This window comes from Gigantopelta aegis, chromosome 5, assembly GCF_016097555.1.
Source record: "Gigantopelta aegis isolate Gae_Host chromosome 5, Gae_host_genome, whole genome shotgun sequence".
Lineage (NCBI taxonomy): Eukaryota > Metazoa > Mollusca > Gastropoda > Neomphalida > Peltospiridae > Gigantopelta > Gigantopelta aegis.
In genome coordinates this window covers 24,570,709-24,590,708 of record NC_054703.1, presented here as the reverse complement: position 1 = coordinate 24,590,708, position 20,000 = coordinate 24,570,709, and the positions used below count along the sequence as shown (strand labels likewise).

General features: G+C 38.8%; 1 protein-coding gene across 1 annotated transcript in view; it reads left to right on the top strand.

The window, feature by feature from the left end:
* Positions 1-20,000, top strand: part of LOC121373027 (protein mono-ADP-ribosyltransferase PARP14-like) — a 96,441-nt gene that overhangs the window by 2,026 nt on the left and 74,415 nt on the right. The window contains exons 2-3 of the mRNA XM_041499470.1: positions 15,525-15,808; positions 16,332-16,536. Coding sequence (XP_041355404.1) covers positions 15,525-15,808; positions 16,332-16,536 — 489 coding nt within the window. The remainder of the gene's footprint in view (positions 1-15,524; positions 15,809-16,331; positions 16,537-20,000) is intronic.

The window sequence follows — 20,000 nt, the reverse complement described above, 5'->3', positions numbered from 1 at the left end:
CGGCAGTGTGTGTTTGTATGTGTGTGTATGTGTGCGTGACAGTATGTCTGTGCATGTGTTTGTGTATGTGTGTATGTCTGAGTGTGTGTGTGTGTGTGTGTGTGTGTGTGTGTGCGCGCGTGCGTGCGTGTGTGTGTTTGTGTGTGATAGTGTGTATATATGTATGTATGTATGTGTATGCATGTGTGTGTGTCTCCGTGTGTGTGTATCTCTCTCTCTCTCTCTCTCTCTCTCTCTCTCTCTCTCTCCTCTCTCTCTCTCTCTCTCTCTCTCTCTCTCTCTCTGTGTGTGTATTCGAAGCGGATAATCAACGTATTATGTCTGTACACCATGGTATGTGACAGAACACATGAAATGTGTGCAATTGTGTTTGTTTGTGGAACAATGGAAAATATTCGCTAGCTACGGTATAGATCTCCAGCATACTTTCCTGCAAACGCGCCTCACAACAAACACTCGCAACTTACCGATCTCGCAGAACAATGCTAAAAGATTTACAAAGAGGATGCTGTTTTGTCTAGCAGAGCCTAACACATTGGATATTTCAGATGGTTTCCCCCTGCAGGTTTCTCTTTAGATATCGATGCTAAATGTTAAAATACTATGAAATTTAAAATGTTATTGTTTACATTTCTGGCAATTTTGTTTTACTTCCATTTGTCTTTTTCCCTCATTAATCTATCAACAAATGTCAGCAAAAAAATACAAAAATGTACTTGAGGTATTAAATTTCATAAGACATATAATGTAAAAGAAAGGTTAATGAATGAAAACAAAATTATTATTGATCGTATGAACAATTTGATTCATCAGCTGAACTCATTTCATTTCCCAATCCGAACATAAGCTGTAGTCGTCATCTTCAAGACCAAAGTGATTCCAAACCACGGGCTAAACCTCTTCCTGTGCATCATCAAGATTATTACTTGCTGATGATTTTATTTTTATCACAGCGTATTTTATTCGATGTGGAGATATTAGTTTGTTGATGTTTAATGAAGGTGCATCTTTCTTCTTGACAATGTTTGAAGGACTGTTAATTAAATTTGGATTTTTTTTGTTCAGACCTGTTTTTCGAATATCTAATGCTCTTTCCAGCTGTTCTTTAATCTGGGACTTCTGTTTGTCAAAGAAGTTATGTGTGGAGTCTGGATTGACCAGATTTCTGAGACAAGATGGACAGACTGATGTTGGAAAAGCAAAAACATGCATGTTGTATACAGGAAAGAGTTCTGATTGCAGAAACTGCATCTTGATTGTCTGGCAAATGCAAACTTTGGAGTTTCTTCCTGTAACAGAACGCCTCTTCTGGTGGATGATTTGCTCAAAATCAGGACAGGTCAAACATTTGCGCATTCAACATTTGTCAGTTTGTTATGTTTCACTATCATAGAAAGCATCAGGGAATGGTTTCATGTTGGTTGGACCTGGATTGGCCTCAACACATCCACAAACAGTCAAATTGTTTCCTCCACGCCCACTGCTTAAATGCGACTGATTTTTCATTTTAGGGTTTTTTCCATAATTTTTTGCTGCTAAAATCTGAAGTGTATCTGAAAAAAACATATATATCGCAAGGTTCCAATGAATTGTTTGTAGTTTGTTTGAAAAGGAAAAAGGTGCCCAGGTAATTTATAACCATCATTGCATCGGTAAAAATAGCACACTCATTACATTATAAAACTGTAAGTGATACATTTCAGCTGCAAATAAAAATACTAAAATAAAACACTCTTGCCAGAATAATAAAGGTTAAAATTTTAAATTTCACAGTCTTTTCATATGTAAAATTGATTTCTAAAACAAACATTGCAGGGGGAGACCATGCAAAATATTCAATGTGCTAAGAGACCTAAGGCCTCGTGTTATTTCAGTGCAACGATTCCATTGGGACATGTCTCGGAATCAGTTCGATTCACCACTTTACATCTGCCCATACTAGTTTTAATTATCCATGCGCTTCTTGGTGTGGGTTTTTTTTATCGTTTGTTGTCTCGCTTTTGTTGTGGGTTGTTTTTTCTTCGTTTGAAAGAGGAATTAATGGACAGTGAGGTAAAGCGCCCATCGTTCACTTAATTAATTTATAAGACGACAACAGTAAAACGCGTCAATCATATCTTAAATTTTTAATTAAAGTGGCTGACACTAGGATCGAAGATACGTATCTTTTTTGTTTCGTATGAAATTAATTTTGCATCATTAATTATAAACACTAGGATAACTATTGGCACGTTCGATGTACGACAATTGATAATTGAGAATTGTAGGTAATGAACAATTTCAAGGTAAAACGGCTGTAGTAGCCGAAACCGTACATCTCAAGAAACACGATGGAAAATGAACTTAATCACATACTCCCTACAAATGGCGAGCGATTACCGAACAACTTCGTCAGATTCTTCTTTGTTTCGCGTTTAGAACTGAAGAACTCTGTTCGTGGTTCTCTCTCTCTCTCTCTCTCTCTCTCTCTCTCTCTCTCTCTCTCTCTCTCTCTCTCTCTCTCTCTCTCTCTCTCTCAAACAAGCAATCTCGCCCTCTGTCTGTCTGTCTGTCTGTCTGTCTGTCTGTCTGTCTGTCTCTCTCTCTCTCTCTCTCTTCTTCTCTCTCTCTCTCTCTCTCTCTCTCTCTCTCTCTGCCTCTGTCTGTTTCTTTCTCTCTTTCACAAGCAATCTCGCCCTCTCTCTCTCTCTCTCTCTCTCTCTCTCTCTCTCTCTCTCTCTCTCTCTCTCTCTCTCTCTGTATCTCTCTCTCTCTCTCTCTCTCTCTCTGTTCTCTCTCTGTCTCTCTCTCTCTCTCTCTCTCTCTCTCTCTCTCTCTCTCTCTCTCTCTCTCTCTCTCTCTCTCTCTCTCTCTCTCTCTCTCTCTCTCTCTCTCTCAACCGAAGTTGAGAGGGGTCAAGCACTTTCACAGCCCGTGCAAGGGCATACGCAAAGGCAAGTTGCCGTGCAATTTGGTGTGAATGTTAGAACTATACAATGTCTTCTGATACGTTTACGGGTTACAGAACGGATTGCCGACCATCCTCAGTCCGGGCTCCCACGTGTAAATATGTTTTAAACTGACAACACTTGTAGTTAGCAAAAGTATGACGTAAAATAGTTGTTTCTTTCCTTTGACATGACTTCACTGACTTAGTATCGGAGTCTGTATTTTGAAAATGATTTATTGTAAATCAGGATACACTAAACAATTTTTTGTTTGTTGCAAAACGTATGCATATGATTGGACTTTACATTTGTAAAGCGGTGTTTCAACCTCATATTGAATTATTTCGAGAAATTCGCCTGGATTAATTTTGGATAAGAACGATATGCATGGGGTAGGTCTACGTGTTTACATTTCACTAACATTTGTTTATAAATACATACAATAATATTCATTTACGAAATATGGAGTATTATTTCCGTGAGTTTTCCAAAATTATACGCAGTTAATGTTGTTTAATATTGTGTTTACAACAACACCAGTGGCCATTTCCATATTGTCTTCTTTACAATATACCGGCCTCGGTGGCGTCGTGGTTAGGCCATCGGTCTACAGGCTGGTAGGTACTGGGTTCGGATCCCAGTCGAGGCATGGGATTTTTAATCCAGATACCGACTCCAAACCTTGAGTGAGTGCTCCACAAGGCTCAATGTGTAGGCGTAAACCACTTGCACCGACCAGTGATCCATAACTGGTTCAACAAAGGCCATGGTTTGTGCTTCCTGCCTGTGGGAAGCGCAAATAAAAGATCCCTTGCTGCTAATCGGAAGAGTAGCCCATGTATTGGCGACAGCGGGTTTCCTCTCAAAATCTGTGTGGTCCTTAACCATATGTCTGACGCCATATAACCGTAAGTAAAATGTGTTGAGTGTGTCGTTAAATAAAACATTTCTTTCTTTCTTTCTTTCTCGTCACAGCCACTGCACCACGACTGACATATCAAAGGTCGTTGCATGTTCTATCCTTCCTGTGCGATTTTGCTAATAACGTCATAGGGCTGTATGTGCACATTCAGAACAAGTTCTTGTAGCGCACGCCCGTCCTGGGTATCGAACAAGCTTTCGGTCTTTTCAAAATACCTCGTTGTAAAATAAATGGTACCTAACGACCACTCAGTGGCTCTATTTAAGTGATTGGGTTTCTCCTCGTTCCAACCAGTGTACCACAACCGGTCAAAGGTCGTGTTATGTGTGTTCCTGTCTGTGGGAAAGTGCATATAAAAAATCCCTTGCTGCATTAGGAAAAATGTATCAGGTTTCCTCTGATGACTACGAGTGAGAATTACCAAATGTTTGACATCCAATAGCCGATGATTAATTAATCAATGTGTTCCAGTGGTGTCGTTAAACAAAACACACTTTAACAAAATTAATGTCGTTAAAGGGACATTCCTGAGTTTGCTGCAATTTTTAAGATGTTATCGACTTAAAGATACTTTTTAACGATTGAAATTACACATCAAATATATTTTTCTGCATAAAATATTAGTGTCTGTATATTAAACGTGTTTCTGATCGTTCTAATATTTGTACTAGGTTAAATTTCACTTTATTTCCTAAAATATTTTTTTCATACGTACGAAATTATTTGAAGACAATATCTAGTTGTTGTTTTTTACAAATATTAAGACGACCAGAAACACATTAAATATACAGACATTGTATGCAGAAAAATATATTTAATATGGAAGTTTAATCGTAGAAATATTGTATTAGTCGGAAACATCTTACAATGGAGCAAACTCAGAAATGTCCCCTTTAATGGTGTTATCTTTGGGAGTGAAAGTTATCATACAAACGAAGTAGAAACGATGAAAGTGTGTGAATGGCAGTCTGCCTACAGATTATTGCAATTGTATTTATGTATTTACCAATACTCGTGCACATTGTATTTACATATTCAACAATATCCGTGCATAGTGCTCATAACAATAGACAATATTTGTGTTCCTTGTTTGTATTTACGTCAAACCAAATTGGAATTGTTTGGGAAACGTGTCATGATGATGATCGTGACTACCATCATTATCATAATCACTAGCATTATTATTATCCATATTCATCACTGTCATATCATTGTCATCATCATCATCATCATCATCACCATCATCATCATCACCACTATCATCATCGTCATCATCATCATCATAGTCATCGCCATTACGTTACCATTACCATCACCACTACCAGTATCGCGACCACCATCACAATCATCATCACAGTTATTGCCACCATTATCGCGACCACCATCACAATCATCATCATCAGTCATTACCATTACCATAACCACCATCATCATTATCATCAACATCATCATCATCATCATACACCATTACATTATTATCATCAACATCATCATCATCATCATTATTATCATTCATCATCATCATCATTATTATCATCAACATCATCATCATCATCATTACAATAACCATCATCATTATTATCATCAACATCATCATCATCATCATTATTATCATCAACATCATCATTACCATTACCATAACCATCATAATTATTATCAACAACATCATCATCATCATCATTACCATTACCACCACTATTATCATCACCATCAACACCATCACAATCATCATCATAGTCATTAGTATCACCATAACCATTATCATTATCAGTACCAGCATCGATCATCATCATCGTCTGGTTCACATAGGAAGGAAGAAAATATGTTTTTTAACGACGCATTCAACACAGTTTATTTACGTGTTGAGTGCGTCGTTCAATAAAACATCTCTTTCGTTTTCGTTTTATCCTTATAACTGCTAAATTATTCTTAATGGACTGTACATAATTGGTGGTATGGTTTTGTTTCCGTTATAGGTCAATCATAAATAGTGCCCAAAAAATATTAACCTTAAAACTTTTCAAATGTGAAAAAAGAAAAAACCTTTAAATTTTCAAATGTATCACTTCATTAAAAGAAGCAAACACATTATTTTAGAGGGAGAGAGAGAGAGAGAGAGAGAGAGAGAGAGAGAGAGAGAGAGAGAGAGAGAGAGAGAGAGAGAGAGAGAGAGAGAGAGAGAGAGAGAGAGAGAGAGAGAGAGAGAGAGAGAGAGAGAGAGAGAGAGAGAGGGGGGGGGGGGGAGACAGAGAGACAGAGAGACAGAGACAGAGACAGACAGACATACCGAGAAAGAGAGGAAGAGACACAGACAGAGCGAGAAACAGAGTCAACCGGATATAGCTTTTAACGTACACATTCAGAACAGGCTGTTGCCCAGGACAGGACAACCACAAAGTGTTTTATAGTCCTTGAACACAAATATGAACGCATTGTTCATCCTAAGGTTAACTTGGCAAAGTCAGCGGTCGTCACATTATGTAAGGAATATCTCTCGGATTTTGAGTTTCAGATTTTAAAACCTCAGTAAGGATTCGACACTCCATTTATGTTACAATTAAATAATGTATTTTGAGGTAAATAGGGGCGGGACGTAGCTCTCTCGCTCTCTCTCTCTCTCTCTCTCTCTCTCTCTCTCTCTCTCTCTCTCTCTCTCTCTGTCTGTCTGTCTGTCTGTCTCTCTCTCTCTCTCTCTCTCTCTCTCTCTCTCTCTCTCTCTCTCTCTCTCTCTCTCACACACACACACTCTGTCTCTCTGTGTTTCTCTCTCTCTCTGTCTCTCTCTCTCTCTCTCTCTCTCTCTCTCTCTCTCTCTCTCTCTCTCTCTCTCTCTCGTGGTAACACACGTAGATGTGTCTGTGTTATCAAAAATAACGAATGATGCTCTAACCAACGGGTGTGTAGGTCAAGTCAGGTCAAAGGGTTTAACGTGCACATTCAGAGCAAGCTGTTGTAGCGCACGCCTGTCCTGTGCACAGCTGCAGGCCTTGGTCGGCTCCTCCTGCACTAGAAGGTGCAAGGGGGCACCAGCAGTCCGGCCGGGGCAGGTAGCAGGTGGGGTGGGTGTGTGGGTGCTATGGGTTTTTGAATTTGAAAGGAGCGGTCGGAATTTAGCCAAAGAGAATGGGTGCGCGTTTTGAATGAAGGACATTTGGCGCATTTTTGAACGGTCGATCGAAAGATAAAGTCAGGAGCTACGTATAGGTTTTGATATTAGTGGGTGGTGTAGGAATTTTGAATTATTTCAAACACTAGAGCGACCAATGAATAAGCTGGATGTCCAATGCGCTTAAACTACTGAACGTTATAGGAACATTGCCTAGTTTTTAAACACTACAGCATATTGTTCACCGTTATAGCCGTTTATGATCACTGAAATAAAAAAAGTACTTATATTGTATTGTTTAATTTATCCATTTCCGTAGAACCGAGGTGTTTCTGGTCATCCTGCTGTTTCTATTACCACACAATGAATTTGTCATAGTTTTAAAAACGCACGTGCGTCTCAGAAGTAGCGGTTATTGATTCGAGTTCTAGTCTATTTTGAAGGATATTTTCCTGTTTTAACGTCGCAGACTCTTCTTTCACTCTGTTTTAACTTTATCCAAATGTGTTACAGGTTGGTGGATTAACTGAAACTAGGGTCTGCGCCTTTAAAGTTTGTGTTGTTTAACGACACCACTAGAACACATTGATTTTTTTTTTTTATCCCAGTGCCCCCTTTCCTTTCTCTCCTTTGAATTCAATCTCATTTCTTCCCGATCTGGCAACTCCTCCTATCTTTCAACTTCTTTCGCTGTCCACCTCCACATCCCAGTCCTTGTCTCTCCAACCGCGACATGTGCTTGTCTCTTGTGGCTATCTGTGCCACACACCTGTTCCCCATTTTAGCTATCGTGTCTGACCACTTCGGGGAGTGTTCAGTAGTTACTTCTGGCATTGTTAAGAGGCACTTGTAACCACCTACTATGCACCCCTACTACCGGCGGTCGTTAGTTAGTGCCGTGGGTCAGACATTGGTTTATTAATCATCGGTTATTGGATGTCAAACATTTGATTATTTTTAAATATAGTCTTAGACATTGTTTCATTAATAGCAAGGTATCTTCTATATGTACTATTCTACAGACTACGGCGGTTGATACACCAGTTGCGGTGCATTGGCTGGAACGAAGAGATATCCTAACGGCTACATCGATGGAGATCGACCAAGCATCAAGCGAGCGATCAGTGTAAGTAATGTGATGATTGCAAATATTGATCAGTAACCCAGGTTTATAAGATGTTTTCAACATAGAAGCATCAGTAACATTACGCTGTGATAGCAATAAGCATAAGGGGCGGGATTTAGCTCAGTCGGTTGAGTTCTCGATTGAGGTGCTTGCGTCGCAGGATCGAACCACCACGGTGGATCCATTCAGCTAATTGGGTTTCTTCTCTTTCCAACCAGTGCACCACAACTTGGCAAACGCCGTTGTATATGCTTTCCTGTCTGTGGGAAAGTGCATATAAAAGATCCCATGCTGCATTAGGACACAATATAGCGGGTTTCCTCTGATGATTATGTGTCAGATTTATCAAATGTTTGACATCCAATAGCCGATGATTTATAAAATAATGTGCTCTAGTGGTGTCGTTAAACAAAACAACCTATTATTATTATTATTATCAATATGCATACTCAATTTTGGATTAGAAACGTTGTTTTTTTTTAGTAATAACCAGTAATAATAACGCGGACTATTTTCCAGTGATTAATCGATTCCAGTAAAGGAATTTCAATTTTAATGGACCGGCCTCGGTGGCGTCGTGGTTAGGCCACCGGCCTACAGGCTGGTAGGTACAGGGTTCAGATCCCAGTCGAGGCATGGGATTTTTAATCCAGATACCGACTCCAAACCCTGAGTGAGTGCTCCGCAAGGCTCAATGGGTAGGTGTAAACCACTTGCACCGACCAGTGTTCAACAAAGGCCATGGTTTGTGCTATCCTGCCTGTGGGAAGCACAAATAAAAGATCCCTTGCTGCTAATCGGATAGAGTAGCCCATGTAGTGGCGACAGCGGGTTTCCTCTTAAAATATGTGTGGTCCTTAACCATATGTCTGACGTCATATAACCGTAAATAAAATGTGTTGAGTACGTCGTTAAATAAAACATTTCTTTCTTCGTTGTTTTCAATTTTAATGGAATATTTCCTACATAACGTATAGGTTCTTACAATAAAATTCACAATAGTGCTGATTTCATCACAGACAAAGGAAATGTTTTTATCTAACGACGCCACTTCATAGGCTACTCTTTTCGATTACTAACAAGGGATATTTTTTTATGCACCATCCCACACACACAAAACGGCATTTGTTACACCATTTGTGGAGCACTGGATATAATAATAGCCCAACAGGTCCACCGACGGAGGTCGATCCTAGACCGACCACGCATCAATCAATCGCTTTAGCATTGGGCTCATCACAGATAATAACAATTTTATAAACCATTTGTTAAAGTGTCAGTATGTGTTGGTGGTCCAGGTATGCATCTTTCCAACACATAACGCTCTTGTTGGAGTTTAGACTACCTTTAACAAACCTTTCAGGTGGCAGAACAAAGTACCTTAAAAGACTGGGCAGACAACAACTATACATGAATAACATTTTGACAACGAGTTACATACACTTATTTACTACTAACCATTAATTAACCCACTGTCCTGGACTGACAGGAGTGAATTTTAGCGCTACAGTGATCACACACACACTCTCTCTCTCTCTCTCTCTCTCTCTCTCTCTCTCTCTCTCTCTCTCTCTCTCTCTCTCTCACTAACTACTAACCATCAAGTAGTAAGATTAGTGGCGACAGCGGGTTTCCTCTCAAAATCTTTCTGGTCCTTAACCATATGTCTGACGCCATATAACCGTAAATAAAATGTGTTGAGTGCGTCGTTAAATAAAACATTTCTTTCTGATACAATATTATTTAGGTCTGTTTGTTTTGTTTGTGTGTGCTTTGTTGTTGTGGTTTCTAGGGGTTTTTATTTTATTTTATGGATGTATGACCGTGTAAGAAACTGTTTCGTTTCTCTTCGTACAGTTCAGCAATTGTTTAGACAAAAGTTCTGACATATCTTTGTGCAAAGATAAAAAAATACAGATATATAGGTTGAAATCTCACCATTTAAACAATTCCAATCACTGTTGTGGATTTTCTGTCTTTTCACTATGGTGACTGCGTTTTCTCTTGGCGACAGTAAGAAACAAAATATGTGAAGATGGTATTTATTTTGTAACGGTTAATCATACTATTATGAAGGGCGGGACGTAGTCCAGTGGTAAAGTGCTCGCTCGATGGGATCAATCCCCGTCGGTGGACCCATTGGGCTATTTCTCGTTCCAGTCAGTGCACCACGACTGGTATATCAAAGGCCGTGGTATGTACTATATGTGGGATGGTGCATATAACAGATCCCTTGCTGCTAACCGACAAATTAGCCCATGAAGTGGCGACAGCGGGTTTCCTCTCCCAATATCTGTGTGCCCCTTAACCACATGTCCGACGCCATATAACCGTAAATAAAATGTGTTAAGTGCGTCGTTAAATAAAACATTTATTTCTTTGATACTATTATGAATACGTGCATTATACTAATGATTGTTTCATATATATTAAATATTTGATATTCTGTATACACTCATGACTGTGCCATTATCCCTGTCAAGGGTTGGTCGACTCTGAGAAATATATAGAGGATACCCTCCGTGTGTCTGGTGATACAAATGTCTCATAATTTATTAGCACGAGTATGAAATCCAATACTTGCCGAGGATTTTTATACTTTTATCAACAAGTGCTGATAAATTATGATATCACAAGACACGAAGGGTGTGTGGGTTTTTTTTTATCATCCATTATCATTCTTTTCATTTACGATAATTGTAAACAACGTCAGTAATGTGGGTTGAATGTCATTATATTTGGCAGCGGTAGACTCGTTAACTAGCAGAACGAGATATCGCAAATTATAGTGCCAGCGATGTCGCCTACAAAAACCTTTAAAGGGACATTCCTGAGTTTGCTGCACATTTTAATATGTTATCGACCAACAAAGACATTTTTAACGATTGTAATTACATATCAAATATATTTTTCTGCATAAAATATTAGTGGTTGAATATTAAGCGTGTTTCTAATCATTCTAATATATGTATTAGGTTATATTTCATTTTATTTTCAAACATATAATTTTTTCGTACGTACGACATCATTTGAAGACAAAATCCAGTTTGGGTTTCTTACAAATATTAAGACGACCAGAAACACATTGAATATACACATGCTGATATTCTAAACCCGAAAATATATTTAATATGTAAGTTTAATCGTAGAAATGTTTTATTAGTCGGAAAGATCTTACAATGCAGAAAACTCAGAAATGTCCCTTTAATTAACTAAATAATATACAAACAGACCCATATACCTTGTTAAAGAACAGAGCTCCCCTCAGTAAACAATAACTCATAGCTGTCTGCATTCAACACAATATCATGACTTCTAAATTCTATTGAAATCAATATTGTATATATCTATATATATATATATATATGGTGCATATAAACGATCCCTTGCTGCTAATCGAAAAGAGTAGCCCTAGAAGTGGCGACAGCGGGTGTCCTCTCTCAATATCTGTGCGGTCCTTAACCAAATGTCCTACGCCATATACTCGTAAATAAAATGTGTTGAGTGCGTCGTTAAATAAAAGATTTACTTTCTTCCTTCGATTACCGTTTGGTAGGCAGAAATTGCTTAGAATTTATATAGATTGATCTTTGACGGTTAGGGAGTGTTGATAACTGTCCAAATGTCCATCTAGCTTTCTTACCGTCAGAGTATTCGGGATAACCTTCATGTTGAGAGCATAATTATGAACCCCTAAATGTCGATTCAAGGTTTCAAACAGTGTGCACATCTTTCGCTTCTAAACGTTAATTGTTGTTGGTGTTAGTTGTGGGAGGTTTTTTGGTTTTGTTTTCAGTAGTACGAGTGATTCCGAATAAACCGGTCTCGGTGGCGCAGTGGTTAAGCCATCTGTCTCCAGACTGGTAGGTACTGGGTTCCGATCCCAGTCGAGGCATGGAATTTTTAATCCAGATATCGACTCCAAACCCTGAGTGAGCGCTCCGCAAGGCTAATTGGGTAGATGTAATCCACTTGCACCGACCAGTGATCTATAACTGGTTCAACAATGGCAATGGTTTATGCTATCCTGCCTGAGGGAAGTGCAAATAAAAGATTCCTTGCTGCTAATCGGAAAGAGTAGCCCATGAAGTGGCGACAGCGGGTTTCCTCTCAAAATCTGTGTGGTCCTTAACCATATGTGTGACGCCATATAATCATAAATAAAATATGTTGAGTGCGTCGTTAAATAAACATTTCTTTCTTTCTTTCTTTCTTTCTGAAACATCATATGTTAATTGATATTGGTTATTACCCCTTTTAAATGTGAAATATTTACAAAACGTTTTACGTTCTATTTCAGCTACACATACTACATGGCTATTAGCAGTGATACTTTCAAATTTGGGGTGTGTGGGAAATGTTTTATTCGGAATCGTTTGTTTGTTTTAATTAACGACGCCACTAGAGCACTTTGATTTGTTATCAAGTAGTAGTATCTGGATTAAAAACCCATGCCTCGACTGGGATCCGAACCCAGAACCTGCCAGCCTGTAGACCGATGGCCTAACCACGACACCACCGAAGCCGGTCATATGATGTTTCAGATAATAATAATAATAATAATAATAATAATAATAATATAATGGTGGTAATGATGATAGTAGTGGTAGTAGTAGTGGTGGTGGTGGTAGTGGTAGCAATATCGGTTTGCGATATCGGTAGTAGCAGCAGTAATAGTAGTGGCAGTAGTAGTAGCAGTAGTAGTAGTGGTAGTAGTAGTGGTAATAGTACTAGTGGTAGTATTAATAGTAGTAGTAGTAGTAGTAGTAGCAGCAGCAGCAGCAACAACATCATCATCAGCAGCAGCAGCAGTAGTAGTAGTAGTGGTGCTGGTGGTGGTAGTAGTAGTAGCAGTAATGGAAATAGTAGCAGTAATAGTAGTAGTAGTAGTATTGGTAGTGGTAGTAGTATAGTAGTAGTATTATAGTAAGTAGTAGTAGTAGTAGCAGTAGTAGTAGTAGTAGTAGTAGTAGTAGTAGCAGTAGCAGTAGCAGTAGTAGTAGCAGCAGTAGTAGTAGCAGCAGAAGTAGTAGTAGTAGTAGTAGCAGTAATGGAAATAGTAGCAGCACTAGTAGTAATAGTAGTAGTGTTGGTAGTGGTAGTAGTATAGTAGTAGTAGTAGTAGTAGTAGTAGTAGTAGTAGTAGTAGTAGTAGTAGCAGTAGCAGTAGTAGTAGTAGTAGCAGCAGCAGAAGTAGTAGTAGTAGCAGTACAGTACACGAACCAACCATAGTGGCAATATCGGAGATCGGCTCGGCGGTCGGCTCGGCGGTTTCGGCGGTCTTGGAAAAAAAAAATGTTTCCATCGGCAGATCGGCAATTTTGTAAAATATTTATTTCAACAAGAATTACGTTTGCACTTCATCCAACGCATAGAACTGTTCATTATGATTATATTGACCATGTTTACATGCACATTGTTATTAACAGCTTCAAGTCATAAAAGTGAAACACCAATTTTTAAAAATAAATAAATTGTGAAACTGACTCACGTGCAACTTGCGTCAGCTGTGGAAGAATTCATTATATATGATGGGGATCAGTATGATCAGTTTGACTTTTCGATGTGCCACCGATTTAAAACAACAACAAAAAATGGGGAGTGGGGTGGTTTGAGGGACGGATGTTTAAAACCAAATTGGCTATCAGACTATTTTGTTCCACACCAGTAACAACTTGCTGCGATTCTGCAAATTCGCACCGGTCACTTTGCTGCGAATCTGTGACCTCTTTATCTGTCGGTTGTTGTTAACTGCCGATATGTTATAAATTTAATTTAATTTAAAAAAAAAAAAAAAAAAAAAAAAAAAAAAAAAAAAAACTTGTATGCCGCAGCGTTGACATACGTTTTAAAAGCAGAATTATTAAATTATTATCCTAAAACTTCTGTTATTTATATATTCCGATTGGCATCTTAAATCATTCACTCTATACTGACTATAATAAATTTTAAAACCAAAACACATGATGTAATTTAACTGACCGACAACCCTTGTAGACAGCTGACAATGGAAAACTATAAAGGAAAAGGAGCGTCACTGCATGTGTCGGGGGATGGGGTGTGTGTGTGTGGTGGGGGGGGGGGGGGGGGGGTATTGCGGTTTTGAGAGAAAAGAAGTGAAATCGACAAATAAATGTGCATGTGGCTTGCCTACGTGACGTCTGTCACAAGCGGCTAACAAAAACTTCATTTTATTTGTATTATTATTATATGTATTATTATTTAGGGTGTTTTTTAAAATTCGTTTCATTTTTTCTTTTTCTGTTTTTGCCAATGCAGGCACGTATGAAATAATGTTAGCAAGGGGGGAGGGGGTGTCTAGACTGGCGAGCTACGTTTATGGGGGGTGGGGGTTACAAAACAATGTACACAGGCGCATGTGCAGAAAATTGAGTACCGGTGTCTAGACTGGTGAGATTTTTTAGGGAATGTCGGGTCATGCTTCGCAAAAAAATATTTTTTTTAAAGAAAATTCGGGAAGGGGGAGGAGGGTAGACCCTGAAGCACACCCCTGTGCACACGCGCCTGCAATATAATTAAGTCAATATCATGTTTACCGCCGAGTTGTCCAACGATCTTGGATACAGGTTTTATCTGGTGCTGTTGTTATGGGCCCGGTATATCATCTCTAACCCCCCAATTACATTTTCTCTACTAGCTGTATCAATAACATTGTATACTTGTTTACCGCCGATTTGACCAACGATCGCCGATCGTTTGTGTGCTGCTTTGTTAATATGTGACCGGCCTCGGTGGCGTCGTGGCAGGCCATCGGTCTACAGGCTGGTAGGTACTGGGTTCGGATCCCAGTCGAGGCATGGGATTTGTAATCGAGATACCGACTCCAAACCCAGAGTGAGTGCTCCGCAAGGCTCAATGGGTAGGTGTAAACCACTTGCACCGACCAGTGATCCATAACTGGTTCAACAAAGGCCATGGTTTGTGCTATCCTGCCTGTGGGAAGCGCAAATAAAAGATCCCTTGCTGCCTGTCGTAAAAAGAGTAGCCTATGTACCGACAGCGGGTTTCCTCTAAAAACAGTGTCAGAATGACCATATGTTTGACGTCCAATAGCCGATGATAAAATAAAAAATCAATGTGCTCTAGCGGCGTCGTTAAATAAAACAAACTTTACTTCTTTTTTTTTGTTAATATGTGAGCTGGCGTAAATTGCCATAACATGCATGGTTTACTGGAGGAATTGGGAATTCCGATCTATAACTCAACTGAATGGCGACTGTTCATCGATAGCTCAAAGGGGATCTTAAAGTGTGCCCACATCCATCCACAATAGCAATTTATTTGGTGCAGTCCGAATTGGGCATTCAGTTTGTCTTCGTGAAGAATATGGAGACATAAAGAGTCACTGAGTTGTTGTAATATCGCAAACACAATTGGATCATCTGTGTTGACCTTAAAATGGTATGCTTCCTTCTTGGTCAGCCACGCGGATACACCAAGTATCCCTGTTTTTCTGTGCATGTGGGACAGCAGAGCTCGAGAGAAGCATTGGGTGGAGAGGAATTGGCCTCCAAGATCTGACCTCAAACCTGGTGATCCCAACTTTCTGCATGAGCCACTTGTTGACAGAAAGAAAATTATATTCCCACCTCTGCACATAAAACCTGGTCTCATGAAGCAATTTGTTAAAGCATTGCCAACTCAATGCAACTGTTTCAAGTACCTCATTTTGGCATTTCCTGGCCTGACAGTTGAAAAAAATCAAGGTCTGTGTGTTTGATGGTCCACAGATTCGGCAGCTCATCAAAGATGAACATTTCATCGGGACAATGTCAGAACTCGAAAAGAAAGTAAAGTTTGTTTTATTTAACGACGCCACTAGAGCACATTGATTTTTTATCTTATCATCGGCTATTGGACGTCAAACATATGGTCATTCTGACACTGTTTTTTGTTTTTTTTAGAGGAAACCCGCTGTTGCCACATATGCTACTCTTTTACGATAGGCAGCAAAGGAGGTTTTATTTGCGCTTCCCACAGGCAGGATAGCACAAACCATGGCCTTTGTTGGACCAGTTATGGATCACTGGTCGGTGCAAGTGGATTACACCTACCCATTGAGCCTTGCGGAGCACTCACTCAGGGTTTGGAGTCGGTATCTAGATTAAAAATCCCATGCCTCGACTGGGATCCGAACCCAGTACCTACCAGCCTGTAGACCGATGGCCTAACCACGACGCCACCGAGGCCGGTTTAAACTCGAAAAGAATGCTTGGTTATCATTCAAAGACCTTGTCAAGAACTTTCTTGGAAATACACCAACAAAGAACTACACCAAAATTGTCCAGAAACTATTAGAGAGCTACAAAACGCTTGGTTGTAACATGATCATCAAGTTGAATTTTCTGCATAGCCATCTTGCTAACTTCCTCGAAAACCTTGGTGATGGACAAGGTGAACGATTCCACCAAGATTTGAAGGTCATGAAGGAACGGTATCAGAGTAGATGGGATGTACATATGATGGCTGACTACTGTTGGAGCATCAAGCGAGATTGTCCACAGATTGAACACTCCAGGAAAAGCTATAAACGTAATTTTTTACCTTAACTACTTGCACACAATTTGACTTACAGTAACAATATCCTTTGTATGAACAAATAACTTGAAACAAACATTACAGTCAAGCAATTTTTTTTATTTTTTTTATTGTATGTAAATGTTTAAAACAGTCTATAAAATAAACACAAATTTGTTAGATGCTGTATTTTTATGGTTTTTGAGACAAAGCGAGGGTATCCTGTAACTCAAAAAGTTGATTCAGAGGCTAAAAGTTAGTCAAAAACAAGTGTCAGATCTAATTCAACGAAAAGTGTGTTCCCAATTAGTTTTTGGATGTTCAGTTCCTTTGTTAAACAAACTAGTATGCTTTATTTAACGACACATTTCATTGACGGTTATATGGCGTCAGACATATCGTTAGGACCACACATATATTGAGAGGAAACCCGTTGTCGCCACTTCGTAGGCTACTCTTTTGGATTAACGGCATATTAATTTTATGGGTTGAATGATGGAAATACATGGTAAAACAAGGGTTCAGGTTAGCACATTTTGCCTGTATATCTCTATATTTGTTTAAGTTGCCACCACTCCCTACCACCCCCATATGCTTGAGGACTTACATCACCCGATATACGCTCATTCGACTTTCATAGGAGCGAGACGTAGCGGTCAGTCTAGAATCGATCCCCGTTGGTGGGCCCATTGGGCTATTTTTCATTCCAGCCGGTGCACCACGACTGGTATATCAAAGGTCGTGGCATGTATGTACCATTCTGTCTCTGGGATTGTTCATATAAAAGATCCCTTGCTACTAATAGAAAAATATGGCTGTTTTCCTCTCTAAGACTATATGTCAGAATTACCAAATGTTTGACATCTAATAGCCGATCATTAATAAACCCTCTAGTGGCGTCGTAAAAAAAAAAAAATATTTTATCTTTCCACTTTCAGGCAGGATCTATCCTATACGGTAGTGCGATCCTGAGTCTGTTCCTTTAATTAGGGGCTAGCAATTAGACCAATTAGGTTCAAACTAAATTAGGTCAGACCAATTAGGATAAAGTTCTTTATTGCTTTAAGTTTTTACAACTTATCAGGGCCAAACACCAATGACACTGCGGATTTTAATTTTCGCCCCCCCCCCCAGCTTAACAGCTAAAGATTATATCCCATGTCAACAAATAGATTTATCTTATAAATATTTGTTTGTCTATACATGAAAGGGAAGGCCCAAGAAGGACAGCTCTGTTGTTCGTACCCTTGTGGTTCTCAGTCGCAATGCTAACTCTACCTATAGAGTAAATACGTATGGTTTATACAATTATAGCCATACTAACACAGCGTAAATTGTACTTAGTTTTGTCTTACAGGAATGTAAATAAAGGAAGATAAGGCTCAAATTGGTGATGTAGTTTCTTGTAATTTATTTTCCAAACATGAAACATGATTAATAAATTACCAACATGGTGATACAGATAATATACAAGTCAGAGCTCTTGGGTGAATGACACACAGGTCTCCCGACAGAATTGACATTGTTACTGAGACCTCAAGGGTCGGTGAATGACACACCTGTCTCTCGATAGAGTTGACATTGTTACTGAGACCTCAAGGGTCGGTGAATGACACACAGGTCTCCCGATAGAGTTGACATTGTTACTGAGACCTCAAGGGTCGGTGAATGACACACAGGTCTCCCGATAGAGTTGACATTGTTACTGAGACCTCAGGGGTCGGTGAATGACACACACGTCTCCCGAAAGAGTTGACATTGTTACTGAGACCTCAAGGGTCGGTGAATGACACACAGGTCTCCCGATAGAGTTGACATTGTGACTGAGACCTCAAGGGTCTCCCCTTTGGGTCCAACCTTCCCGGTCTCTGTCTCTGGGTATCTATATTATTTTCATGTATGGACAAATGAATATTTATAAGATCGATATGTTTGTTCGCTCGTAATTGTCATGAGTTTTAGTCCTTAGCTGATAAGCTGGTGGCAACGATTAAAAGTCATAGTCTTTTGCTGTAATGTAGTTACGCACTAATTGGACTGATTGCTATCCCCTAATTAACTAATGCCTAATTTATTGCGTAAATGCAGGTGACAAAACAACAATTAATTGAATCGTATATACCGTATATACGGTACACAGTTAACTATATATAATTTTCATTTGAATATAGTCGTAAATGATTCACTATGATAATACCATGCACAGGTGCAAGTATGCCTATCATACGTTCGGGATGAAAGTTGCCCTGGCAGGACAGAACGAGAGAGAGGGGTGATATTAATATTTAAAGCGGCGTTCTGATTATGCGTCGCATGCGATTTGGGGTTTTTTCCCTACAAAAATGGGAACGTTTAAGACATTGATCATAATTATTTCATTTTTTGATATGCCCTTTTTGTAATTTCATTGAAACTAAAACTAGCTGTATCTTTCTTTATTTTTGAACCATAGGTGGACATTTAGAATGTCATGGGCAGGTATGCATAAATCTCAGCTGAAGATTCAAAAATAACTGTGGTCTTCTACCTGAATTATTTAATTGTTTGAATATAAATACTTTTCCGATTACACACCATTTTGGAAGGCCAGTCCAAATTATTACAATTTGTCATTTCATATTTATTATATCAAATGCATTGCATATATATATATATATATATATATATATATATATATATATATATATATATATATATATATATATTACAAGCATATTCATCATAAATAATTCATTTTCTGATTTGTCGAAGTTATGGTAAGCAACATTTATCGCAAATTCAACAAAAATAGGAACCGAATCTACCCCATGGTGCGCTTTAATACGGTTACTTCCAGCGATACAGGCCATTCACATGCTACATGAACTTGGGCGTTTCCCGCTGCAAATCACCAGAAAACTCAGAATATTTAAATACTGGATAAAATTACGCAACTCTACTCATTATTTGTTACGCGGCATATATGAAGAAATGATAATTGGTTAATGAATATTAGGCAGGAACTTAACATGCTGGGTTTGAATTACATTTGGAATATAGATTATGTTGACAATAGATGCTATATTATTATTAAACAAAGAATATGCGGCATATTTAAGCAACTCTGTTATAGCAGGACAATTACAACATACAAGGGATATCTTTACCAGCATTTATTAAACGAGTTCAAATTACAGTCTTACCTTAAATTACCAATAGATGAACGATATTTAAAGGAAATATGCAGAATCAAAATATGTGCTCATAAATTAAATACAAAATCTGGCCGATATCGTAACATCGAAAGATCAGAAAGAAAGTGTACAATATGTAATACAAATGTTATAGAAGATGAATACCATTTTATAATGCAATGCCCACATACAAAGATTTGCGAAATGC